Here is a 12,982-nt window from a genome sequence, read left to right as displayed (position 1 = left end):
TAACTATTAAAGTATTAAATAATTTAATTTATAATTATTAGTCTTGAAATTTTTTTAAAATTTTAAACAAATTTTTTAAAAATACAAAATACACGGGCATCTACTAGGCGCCCCCCAGACGCTCAAGGAGCACCTATCCTAGGTAGCTAGTAGACGCTCATGTGTACTTTTTATTTTTTATTTTTAAAATTTTGTTTACAATTTTTAAAATTTTTAAGACTAAATTTTATAAATTTTATATTTTTTCATTATTCAATTATTTTAATTATAAAATATGAATAAAGACCAAATAAGCTACGGAGTATTAAATTACCCATGAAACTACAATTAGGTAATTCAACTTAAAAACATTACAATTGTGTCTCTCACCAGTCTAAAGTCATTTAATTAAACTTAAAGTGATTTGTAATATATGTCATTGCCTGACGTAGCGATAAACTTTTTTAAAATTATTTTAAATGTATTTTAATAATTTTAAATAAATTAAAAAAATAAAAACAAAAAACAAAAAACAAAAAACAAAAAACAAAACCCTTCGCGTCCAGTCGGAAATGAACCTAAGGGAGAAGAGTTTTTTTTTTTTTTCATTATTTTAAATAATTTTGTAAGAGGTTACATCCACGTTAATTAATTGATGGTACAACATGTCATTTTAGATTTAATTGCATAATTGTAGATGGTTATTGAACTATAAATTGTACTTTTTTATTTATTTATTTATCAAATTGTAATTTCGTATGTATTTCAAAAACTTATTTTAAACTTAGTCTTTTCTCTCTCTTTTTTTTTTTTTTTAATTTTGTTTGGAAAAATTTAAAACTTAGTATGGTGACATTTTATTTTCACTTCAATTGTTAAATTAGTCTCTCCACAAACTAAGAAATAATAATTATCAATGGAACTTATAAGGGGTACACAAATAGCTGTAAAATGCTACTTAAACTCACCAAAGTTAAGAACATATCTTGTTATTGACTGGTTTAAAAATATATTTCAACCCTCAATAAATTTTTAATGTGATTTATCATTCTCGTACACACATTTGAATAATGATGGTGAGTTTTCTCATCATAAAAAAAAAAAAAAACAATTATTGTAATACACTTCAAGCCTAAACATTTTATAATAACAATAAGTGATATGAAATACCAAAATACATTGCAATTGGACAAATTTCAAGGATGTGAGTAGTCTAACCCGATTATATGTTCACATGTTATTATTAAAAAAATGGATAAGGGTCAAATTCAATTGGACATATGAACATAGAGAGAGAAAAAAATGCATATAACCTCATTTGACATGTTATTACATGTAACTTTCAAGTTAAAATTACAGTGATTGAAATGTCACATCAATATGTTCCGATAACTTTGATGTCCAATTCACATAATAATAATAACAATAATTAAAAAATAAAATTATTAGTTATTATTATTATTATAAATTTTTAAATATTTTTTTAAAAAATATTGTGTGGTGAGCTTTTTTTTAATACAAAATTAATATTTTAATATTATTATTATTATTATTATTATTATTATTATTATGATGTGAATTGGACATCTAAGTCATCAACATATATTTATATAGCATTTTAAATTTTCAATCACTTTTAACTTGAAAGTTACATGCAATAACAGGTTAAATAGGATTATTTACACTTTTTTGATTTTTTATAAGTTTAGGTATCCAATTGAAACTATTTATAATAGGAATAAGGGTCAAATAGGCCACCGAACTACACACGAAGTTGCAATTAGGCCATCGAACTCAAAAACAATGTAATTGAATCCCTGAACTACACAAATTCATGCAAATTAACTCAAAATGACTTGTTTGACTTGATCTCCCGCTTACCAACTTTTAAAATAATGACACGTTTTTCATCATATTTTATTTGAAATCGACTATGATTATAAAAAATAAATTAATAATTAAATGAATTAAGACGTGATTGTACAGGACTACAGATGGTTGAATTTTATTCTCCCACGAGGCAATGCATAAAGTGATAAAGATAGTTCAATAGTAGTGATGGTCATGGATCACTATATATGTGACAACTGCCACAAGAATCATTATTGTATTGCAAATAATCATTATGGATGGACCCACTATAAAACAAAAATAATACAATGAACTTATAGCTTAATAACACCTCTATAAAATTGAGTTTAAATTGCAATAATGTAAATAAATTATTCCGTATAAAGATATGAAAATAAGACTTATCTATAAAAAAAAAAAAACGGTCAACCCCGTTTCACATTAACGGAAAGGAATGACATTGCAATGCAATAATCTCATTTGTCTCGATTGGACATCAAACATTCAGACCCCAAAACCCTACCGCTATCTGATCGATAGTCGCATATTCGTCATCATCGGATTCATCGACAATGGTGACCTCCGGCAAGAAGACGGTGAGCTCAATCTCTTTGTTTATCACACCTATCCAAACCCCCCCCCCCCCTCTCTCTCTCTTATTCTGTATATGACATTTTTCTCGAATGTAATTAATGGGAAATTTGCAGAAGAAGACCCACGAGAGCATAAACAATAGGCTGGCTTTGGTGATGAATACGCCCTTTCTTGTTCCTTTTGTTGATTTTTGTATTCTGAAAATGGTAACCTTTTTTCCTCGTTGATATTTTGGAATTAGTAAGAGAAAATGAAAAATTTCATGCAAGCTGATACTGATTTCCAATGACTGTCCACCATCGAGGAAGTCTGAGATCGAGTATTATACCATGCTTGCCAGGGTTGGGGTTCATCATTATAATTGAAGTGAGTTGCTGATCATTACCTTATGTTAACTGGAATTTGGGTGATGAATCGTGGATGGTTATTCTTGCCCTCTGTAATGTATGCAATGGTAAGCAGGATGGGGGCTATAATGCTGACATAAAATTTCTAATATCTACTAATTTCTTTATACTTGAGCTTTGATAAAGATCAGCACTTGTAATGTGCTGCCTATGTTTAAATCTGAAGTTTATTGGGTTTTGTTGAATTAGTAGCATTAAAAGAACTTGATTCTGGTTGGATAAGTAGTTTGTGAACCCACATCTTTGCTTAGTGGATGCTTTCTGGAATAAGCATCCTTTTTAAATATATATATAGGGGAATAGGGGAATAGGGGAATGTAAAGGCAAATACTATAGAAATCTGGGCATAATCCACAACATCAGCAAAAAGAGTCAGGCTTAAACCCTTTGGTGGTCTCTCGAGGATTAGTAAGCATAAGCGAGAATGGTAATTGTGTATTGCCATCCAGTCTGCATAGAAGGAATAAGCGTTTTTTTTTTTTTTTTAAATAAGCATTCTTTTTGCTTATTGGTATTTGGACAATTTGTTGTTGAAAAGGCTTTAATGCTGGGTATTTATGCTCTCTACTTCATTATTGTGTCTTTCGCATGTTGCAACTGGTATATTACCCTGCATTCCTTGTGTCCTCGTGTTGTTTATATGTGCAGACAATGTTGATCTGGGGACAGCTTGTGGCAAATATTTCCGGGTCTCTTGTCTTAGCATTATTGATCCAGGTAACTCTTTTAGGAAGCCTCATTTGTTGTAATCTAGTACCATTTCTTAGCTATGCAAAAACAGTCTCTCATAATAGTATTAGATGTGCTTATCAATACTGCCATTGATGTTTCAGGTGATTCTGATATCATCAAGCCTCTTCCTGGAGAGCAGTAAGAGCTTAGTGTCAATGAGCTACTGGAATTGTGTTTTATCCAGGATTATATTAAATCATTTATGGTGTTGACTGTTGAGAATTTTGTGATAGAGCCCTTCTTTTTGCCTTTTTATTTGAGATCACTATAGATGAGCAGGGGAGGATTTTTTTTTTTTTTTTTTTTTTTTTTTTTTNTTTTTTTTTTTTTTTTTTTTTTTTTTTTTGTGACAGGATAATAGCTCAATCATTATAAGTATGTTTTCCATTTGCTCTTTTGTTCTAAGTAAAGTATAGGATACTCATAAACCTATACTTAACTAATCCACAATAAATAAGTCTTGTTTAAGACCATATCACCTGAAATGTATAATAAATTTCAGACTATCTAACATATAATAAGTTTTGTTTTAGACTGTCTCACGTAAAATATATATACATTTAACAATCTAACACTTGGGAGGTCCATTGCTGCATATACAAGGGTTTAAATTTTTGGTAAACTCTATTTGGTTAATAGGATATAGATGTGTAGATATATATATAAAGGGTTTGAGTTCTTGAGTCTAGACTTCGGTTCGAACTCTTGACCCAATTTATAGAATAGCTTTCCGAGTCTTGACTTTGAGTTTGACTTTTTGACTTAGGTTCGAACTCGGACCTAGTTAATAGGATAAAGATAAGATGTATAGATAAATGGAGTGGAGTTGGGAAACGGATAAATTAGTGTTAGTGTATATTACGTAGTTAAGTTGGAAAATGTGGGCATATATATCTGGCACATTAAATATTTGGCCTAATCTACCGGGTGAAAAATGAATGAACAAAATCCCAATTCCCAAACGTTCATCCAAAAGAGAATTCACCCAATCCCAGGGGATTGTATGAGCTTACACTTAGCTGGCACTGTCACTCTTAGCCCTTTCAGTTCCCTTTCTTCAATATATTCTTCTCCCCTCGGTTTCTCCATACGTTTTACCTATTAAAACCCTTTTCTTCTTCTTCTTCCACATATGCTCATGCCATGCAAACACCTATACCCTATTACCTATAAAATTTTTCACTTTCTTGGCTCTATCCTTGAATTTCACCGTCTATAAATCCAGATTTTGTGAATGCATTGTGTTGAGTTGGGTGAATACGTTGGTGTGGAGAGCTGTTTTGACTCGGTTGGGGCGGATATGGAATCGGGATTAATGAGTCGCCGAGTTCATCGTGGCGAGGGGAGGAGGGAGAAGGGAGCGATGAAAGCGAAGGAGTTTCCGCCGCCGTTACCTTGGCTAGCCAGGACGGGGAACTCGCCGGCGTCGAGAATGCCGTGGATTTTGAAGCGGCGTTATACGGAGGACGGAAGGCTGATCATTACTGGAGAGAAAACCGAGCGGCACGAGTACTTTGAGGCGCACCGCTCCGACGGTCGCCTCCGCCTCCGCCTCGTGCCGATGGACGTCGTCGTCGGCGGAGAACCGTTTGCGAACGATCCGGATGAGGGCGCGGAGGAGGAGGAGGGAGAAATGCACGGTGGCGATCATCATCAAATCGATGGCGATGGCGATGTTGCAGTTTGTGACGGCAGCGATGCGGGCGGAGGCGATGATCCGACCGCCGCCGCATTGGAGGATCCTCGATCGGCCACGGCGAACGCCGGCTCACTGATAACTGACGCCTGCGGCGGCGGTGGGAACAAGTGTTCAAATTCGTTTATTTTTAGCCTGGCGGTGACCGCTATCCCTCCAGTCCATACGTAACCGAATCAGAAAAATATTAAAAATTCCAAAAAAAAAAAAGAAAAGATAGATAAGAGTTGGTTATTTTGATTTGAAATTTTGATGTATATTCATTTTTGGTTGAGTTTCATTGAATCTTTTGATGCGGCCTTCATCTTCTCGTATTCATTCAATCATCCATAACAGCCAGAAACTCATCAACTCTTCTGTTTCTGGCATGCATATCGAGAAATCAATATGGGCGGCGCCCTGCCAAACTGAACGCCGTTACAACTCTACAGCCAAGCCCATACAGCTAACTTGGGCCAGTACAGAGCCCAACAACTCCACCTGAGTCATGGGCTGCCTCTGCTTATGATTTCTGATTCTAAACTATATCCCATTAACAAAAGTACAGAACACTAATTTGTTAGTTAATTATGGGGGAAATGACATTTTATGACTAAATTGTTGTTTCAGTCTTTCATTTATTTGAAATGTAGATTTAGACTTTTAATTATTACCAAAGTGGTGAATTTAATTTTTCTTAATAAAGGATTAAGTCTACTACTCAAATGGATGGTTGTTAGAGGATCAAATTCTAGTGATGGATAAAGTATAAAAGTGTATGAATTTGAGTTGGAAAGGTAAAAGGATGTGAGTTTGTATTAGTATATAAAATTTTTTTTGGAGGGGTTTGATTTGTGTAGCATAGATGGTCTCTTTCGTGTGTAAGGTGTAAAATGAGTCTGAAAAGTTAAATGCCATTAGTGTTAATAAATTATATTTTTTCCTCTCCATGAAAAACTCTTCTTTTGATGCTACAACACTCCTAAAACTCTTCTTTTAACTTTTAAGGAGAATGTATCTTGCACACGACTTTAATTTTTGTTATATACAATTGTTTAGATTATTTCTTAAAATTAAATCTTGTTATTTTGTTTTATGTTTTGATTTATCATATTTATCCGAGTCTATCATCTAGGTAGCAAGGAAGCATGCCATGAAATATGAAAACAAAAAGTGAATTTTTTTTTTTTAAAATAAAGGATATAAAATGTGTGAGAATTGTGAAAATATTAAAGATATAAAGAGTACATACTAATTGGGGTCCTTGACTATTGCAATTTACTTTAAAAGGCCATATGTTTAATTTTTTGCTTGAAAATACGATTTTGCCCATGGATTTGATGGACAACTAACGACAAACCTAATAGAGGGCCTAACAAGGTAACATTTTAGTAGTTGATGGACTAAATTGAACAAAAAATTTAAACATATGACATTTTTTAGTGAATCACAATAATCGAGGGACCCCAACTGGTAGTAACTTAATTCGAAAGGATAATACTTAAAGGGTCGTCTTAAATAACTAAATTTAGTAATTTTAAAAATCAAAGGACTAGTTTTCAAAAAAAAAATAAAAATCAAAGGACTAAAATTGAGATTGAGTATTAGTCAAAGGATTAAGTTCGGACTTAACTCCTTAATAAAGGACTAAACCTACACCACAAATAAGTGAGGGGCTAAATCTATATTTTACTCATAATTATGGGAGTGACATTTTCTCTTAATTATGTGATCAACTTATTGAGATTACAATCCATAATATTCCAATTATGTGAAAAGACTATTATATTTGCTCATACTATCATTAATTTGATCCTTTCAAAAAAAATTATTAATTTAATTGCATCAACTTACTTTGACCACATAATATTATTCAGATTATACTCGAGCATAACGACATTTTTTGGATGAAACATCATCATCAATACAAATTGACATTTTTTTTGTGTACCCCACAAAACAAAAAAAAAATTATGTGATGAAGAAGCAACCCAAATACCTAAGTGAATCTCATGGGTGTTGGGGGATTATAATTGCTAATGATTTATTGACTTGCTAATTAATCACTTCATCATCCAGCTGTTACTAAGAAAATTTGATCATCACTTTTCTCTGTTTCTTTTTTATTAGTCAAAAAGATATGCTCTAATAGAATCTCACACACATTTCCATCTGTTGGAACAACTTTCTTCATTTATTTTCTTCCAATTTTCTTAGAAGAATAGAATATAAATGCAACAACTAATAATATGGAAGGGAGTGGGTTCGAGTCTTAGCAAAGGCGATATTGATTCTCTGTGCTTCAGTAGGTTGAGAAAGTAGTTATGAACAAAAATTATGATAATTTTTTTAATATAGCATTCAATATTCCCATCACTATAAGACTTATTTGAATTCAAATAAAGCGATCCACCACTATAAGACTAATTCAAGTTCAAATAGAGCGACTGAGTTTACCAACCTTCATAAATTACTGTATTAAATTATTATAATATTTCAAAAGTACACTTGCAATATATTCTTGAAGTTTACCTTTTGAAATATTAATCCTCTCTAAAGGGAAAATGCCGTATGCAGCCAATGGAGGTACATCGCAATGCCACATATAGTACATTCTATATTCATTTATCTCTATTTTATGTTTTATTTTAATGCTCTTACAATTTCAAATAATAAAATAAATACAACGTACAATATTACAATATAAGATATAGGTGCAATGTCGCAATCAAACAGCAGCTACCATGACCAATATATAACGAAGCAAATATGTTCTCAATAATCTATATTATTGGTTATTGAAATCAAGATTATAAGGGTATTTGCACACGCTTACATAATAATTGCACATTTAATCATATTACATAATTATAGGTAGGAACCCAAACACCTAACCCATTTATTGTTTATAAAAAATGCTTGTTTAGTCTGAGGAAAAGAGGGTGGTGGCTAAAATGAGAGGATGGGCAGATGGAGACCAAATCTTGAAGAGTTTCCGTGTTGAGTTGTTCATCATAACATTTGAAAGTCAAATGCCGCCTTCAATTACCTTGGACGACAGGGAAAACTTGATTACAAAATAGTAGTGGTTGTTGTATCGGGGTATTTAGCGATTAGCGATTAGCGAGTAGTGATTAAATAACTGTATTATTTGTTACTTATTAGTTTATTATATCAATACTATGATTCGTGTGATATATAAGTATATTATTGTGTTTTATTATTATTGTTAGATATTGTTAAAGACTTTATAATTTAATGATATAAATTTACGAGGGTCTGACACTTGTGCTATTTGTTAAAGACTATGGTTCACAGGATGTGCCTTTGTATCGTTATCTCTCTTTTTTGGTATATGGTATGATTTGAACATTACACTATGTGATGCTAATAAAGCAAAACTTATAAATTTATTTTAAGTTATACTTGACTAGTTGATATGTGTCTGGGAGCTGAACCCACATATATCTTCTTTTTTTTTTTTTTTTTGAAAACACCTACATATATCTAAATCTATATAAAAACTAATAAGTGTAAATAAAAGTTATATCCTTCATTTATTTCCGTTTTTTATACATTACTATACAATATTTTGGACAAACATACCCTACCGTTATAAGTTCTGTTATCTTTTCCATTTAGAAAAATATTTTACATTATTATTATTGTTATTATTTACAATAATATAAATATTTAAAATCTAAATAAAAATAAAATTTTAATATAAAGTATTAATATTAAGTATATATTTTTGCGCATTTGGCATAAAAAATATTAGTTATTTAATATTGTTGAATTAATTGAATTAATTGTTGATAGACTTTGCTTGATAAGTTGATATGATGGGGTTCCATCCATGAGGAGCAATATGCAATTAACCACATTTCAAATCCCATACAATTACTCCTACATATTGAACAACTTTTATCCATAAAACTAATAACTATATATTTGCTAAAAAAGACTTCTACATAGTTTGGTATATCCTCATTTCATATATATATATATATTTTACCAAACTTATAAATAGACTATACATGAATAATAACCATCACTTCCTTATTTAATGATATTTGATTGATTCATTTTATATTTGATATATAAATAAGTTTTTGGGACAACAAGAAAATCTATAGCTACCACTCGAAAGTGTGTACTAGGTAAACTTTGCTTTTGAGTAATACTCTACAAACCATACAAGAAAAATAAACAACATTATGAAGACTATGTACGACAAGTTTGATCAAGAAAGTATTAGCAAGAGTAGTTTCTTTTTTTAATGCGGTGTATGGTTGGCTAATTCATTGTAGTTAATGGATAACAGAAAAGTTGTATTGCCATATCAATAGGTACGTATTAAAAGGTAAATGAAGAGGCCAAAGGAAAATATAATATATACTCCTTAATAAGAAAAGTGAATGAGATATGATTTTGACCAAACTTACGTAAGGATACTAATCAATAAAGTTTTATCTGGTCATGTCATATCTATTACGGAGTAGTATTAATTTACGAGAAATTAATAAATATATATTTTTAAAAAACCTAAACCTCATCAATGATGTCACAATAAAAACAAATATGTTAAGAAATAAATTTAAAATGGAATGAAAGAATTTCCATTTTCCAGCAATGAGAATGGAGAAGTTTAGAAGAAGTGAAGGGCTTAAAGCCTAAAAACAGGGAAGGAAGTAAAAACTGTCGTTTTCTGAATCATTTTACATTTTCCACTTCCATGGTTATAGTCCTGGTAATAATAGCCTTGGAAGCTTTCCATTCTGATTCTTCCAATTTATTTCTCTTTCTACACCAAGCAAATTCAAGCACAAAGAAAGGAACATACAAACAACTCTCTCTCTTGTTCTCTCTCTCTCTCTCTCTCCCTCTCTCTCTCTCTCTATCCATACCCACCTCTCTCCCTTGTTTCTTAAAAAATACTCCAAACCCTATGGCTCAGTCAATTTGAGACTTCCTTCCTTGGTTACTGTTATTAAGAAGTTTTCAAATTGATTTTTTTTGTTTTTGTTTTTGTCCAGTGATTTTTCATCTCTGTACTTGAGTATTGATCTGGGGTGTGGATTATTAGGTCATTCTTTGGGTCTAGCGTGAGAGTATGCAGGGTGTGTTTTGAGAAACTTGATCTGGGTCTTTGTTATTTTGTTGGGATTTTGAGTTGTTGATCTGGGCTTGTGTTCATATTGGCTCTATTTTCTTGATTTGGAAGGGGAATAGGATCAAGATTTAGGCTGGTTTCTGAGGGGATTGGTTTGTGTAGTGTATTATGAGAATCTGAAGAGGCGTTTCAATGGCTGTAGCAGAGTTAGTTGAGATCAAATTCAGGCTTGCTGATGGCAGTGATATTGGACCAAACAAGTATAGTCCTAGTAGCACTGTGGGATCCCTCAAAGAGAAGATAATTGCACAATGGCCCAAAGGTTTAAATCCTCTACCTTTGCTGATCTTTTTGTTTTGAGAACTCACCTTTATTGATTGTTTGAATTTCTAGTGGATTCACTTGACAAACTTGAATTACTGGAATTCTTTTGTTACTTTGTGCTTTGTTGTTGTTTGTGTTTTCTGGTGCTCTAGGGCATAATCCTTCTAATTTCATATTCTGCCTTGATTTGGTGGTAAACATAATATTATTGTTGTTGTTGTTATTGTTATTTCTGCTTAAGTATTAAATGCTTTCCTCAAAGGTATTAATGGATGATGTTTCACCTTTGTGCTTGCTCCCATCACTGGAAAACATAATCAATATTTTGTAGCTTAATGCATCATGAGAAACATATTCTCCCTAGGTTGTAAAAGAAACATCGTCATCTATGGGCAACCTATGCTTGTTTACCTCCCGTGATTCTTTGCCGGCTAGGGTCACAAGGCTGGGCTTACCCCTCGTCATAAAAAAAACAATAATAATAATAAAAGAAACATCAGGTAATGGAAGGATTTCTATAGTTCCAGGCTTGAAATCTTACTATAATTTTCAAATGAGTCTTTGTGGTCTAAAGTTGTTATTTTTATCTTTTGTCTTGTTGTTCTTTGGGGGGCCTTGCTTTTCTCTCTTTGTTGGAAAGTGTGTCTTACTTTGAAATTGTTTATAGTTTGTTGAATTGATGACTATGCTCACTTTAGTACTGTCAATTTTGCAGATAAAGAAAATGGACCCAAGACGATCAATGATGTGAAGCTTATTAATGCTGGAAAGATACTGGAAAACAACAGAACGCTATCTGAATCTAGACTTCCAGTCGCTGAAGTTGCAGGAGCTGTCATCACTATGCATGTTGTCGTGCGTCCTCCCATGGTGGACAAAAACAATGGTAATTTTAAAATGGACTATAAACTTAAAGATACTGAACGTGTTTGACTGTTTTTTCCTGCTTTCTTATCTTATTTAAAGTATTGGTTCAAGGAGAGGGTTTGTGGGGAATAGTTGCTTCCCTAAATAGAAGCATTATATAGCTTTTACGTTCTTTGATACGAGAAAAGGGGAAGGAAGAAAAAGAATTGTACACTTTATCTAGAGTTGAAAATAACGAGGCCGAGTTTAATTTCTCATGTTCTTTTCCTCCTTACCAATTTGAGGTTTATAGACCATTACCATGATACCATCTTCTATTTTCTGTGCCCCAGCCATTCCACTTTTTTTATATCCTGAACTAAATGAAAGTTTAAGAGTAGGCTATTCCAGAACTTGTTATCCTCTCAGAAATCCGACCTCCTTCACCTACCTTTTGCTATAAAAATATGTCTATCATTCACACATGAGATTTATTTATCCAGGATATACTTATAGTTTGGTGTAGCCTTTCGAGTCCATAAATGTATGGTGCTTTCACATGAATGTGGATCCCCTAGTAAATTATCTAAGGAGAATTGATGCATTTGTAAATACTAAAGTGTGGAGCAATTTGTAAGCATTTATTGCGTTTTGGATTCAAGATGTTAACCAGTTGTTCCAAGTTTCTGAACTCTATCCTAATTAATATTATCTGCTCTCAATTTTAATCATAATATTACTATACCTTTTTAAGTTGATATGTTCTAACAGTGCGAATTTGGATTTGGTTGTTTGTGACAGATAAACTGCACGATGATACCCCAATAAAGGGCGGGTGTTCATGTTCAATCTTGTAACTCATCTGACAGATAACCTAATTCAGCTTCTTCGTCTTCATTCTATCAGTATCAACACAAATTGAAACGGCGTTCCTTGGGATCTAGTATTGTTTAAGTTGTTGTTCCTTGTCATTCTCATCAACACAGGATCTTGCAAATTGCAATTCCCTGGTAAAAGTTGGGAGAAGGCAAGAAAAGTGATATGGTGGATTGCTTGGTAGGAACTTTGAATCAGAAGTTTGAAAACCAACCTTTTCATATTATATATTCTGTGGGCACCAACAATGTAAAAAAACATTATTGTTGAAAAAGATCATAGTTTGGCTTTGGGTTTTAGTTTGGAATTCATTGTTACTGGGTTGTTAAGACAAGGAATGCTATACTCTATGATACTATTGTTTGCTTTACTTATACTCCATACTCCTTTTTTTTTGTTGGGTGAAGAGAAAACCCGGTCAAACCTAAAAGGCCAATTTGGCTGACCGGTGCAAGACCAATAGTCAGCTCTAAATAGGTGACCGATTAAAACTTAAAAGACCAATAGGTAGCTCTTAATAAGAGTTGAATGTGGAACCTTATAATTATAAGCCAACATGGTTGGTGTGGTGGTTCAGCACCTTGT

General features: G+C 32.4%; 2 protein-coding genes across 5 annotated transcripts; both read left to right on the top strand.

Moving 5' to 3' along the window:
- Window positions 1-2,245: 2,245 nt before the first annotated feature.
- Window positions 2,246-5,463, top strand: LOC116019909. 4 transcript variants are annotated; one of them, XR_004098782.1, is made up of 4 exons: window positions 2,247-2,426; window positions 2,538-2,630; window positions 2,733-3,548; window positions 3,665-3,812. XR_004098782.1 is itself a non-coding variant. In XM_031260302.1 (4 exons), exons 1-4 carry the CDS (start codon window positions 2,403-2,405, stop codon window positions 3,773-3,775), a joined length of 297 nt encoding a protein of 98 aa, XP_031116162.1. In that variant the 5' UTR covers window positions 2,251-2,402; the 3' UTR covers window positions 3,776-3,812. The 4 variants fall into 4 exon arrangements, 2 of the variants coding, with proteins under 2 accessions (XP_031116154.1, XP_031116162.1); XR_004098781.1 differs by having other exon boundaries at window positions 2,250-2,426; window positions 2,538-2,878; window positions 3,480-3,548; XM_031260302.1 differs by having other exon boundaries at window positions 2,251-2,426; window positions 3,480-3,548.
- A 4,556-nt stretch (window positions 5,464-10,019) lies between these two features.
- LOC115998640 (membrane-anchored ubiquitin-fold protein 6) lies at window positions 10,020-12,771 on the top strand. Its single transcript, XM_031238265.1, has 3 exons — window positions 10,020-10,673; window positions 11,391-11,561; window positions 12,323-12,771. Exons 1-3 carry the CDS (start codon window positions 10,544-10,546, stop codon window positions 12,376-12,378), a joined length of 357 nt encoding a protein of 118 aa, XP_031094125.1. The 5' UTR covers window positions 10,020-10,543; the 3' UTR covers window positions 12,379-12,771.
- Window positions 12,772-12,982: the final 211 nt, after the last annotated feature.

Source organism: Ipomoea triloba, chromosome 1, assembly GCF_003576645.1.
Source record: "Ipomoea triloba cultivar NCNSP0323 chromosome 1, ASM357664v1".
Classification (NCBI taxonomy): Eukaryota; Viridiplantae; Streptophyta; class Magnoliopsida; order Solanales; family Convolvulaceae; genus Ipomoea; species Ipomoea triloba.
Note: the sequence above shows the minus strand (reverse complement) of the source record. Positions and strands in the feature narration are given on the sequence as shown.

Excerpts from the sequence above, each read along its gene's own strand:
- LOC115998640 (XM_031238265.1), top strand. The coding sequence starts at position 10,544 with ATGGCTGTAGCAGAGTTAGTTGAGATCAAATTCAGGCTTGCTGATGGC. Across the intron at positions 10,674-11,390 it reads AATTGCACAATGGCCCAAAG|ATAAAGAAAATGGACCCAAG; the intron begins GTTTAAATCCTC and ends TCAATTTTGCAG. Across the intron at positions 11,562-12,322 it reads CATGGTGGACAAAAACAATG|ATAAACTGCACGATGATACC; the intron begins GTAATTTTAAAA and ends TGTTTGTGACAG.
- LOC116019909 (XM_031260294.1), top strand. The coding sequence starts at position 4,798 with ATGCATTGTGTTGAGTTGGGTGAATACGTTGGTGTGGAGAGCTGTTTT.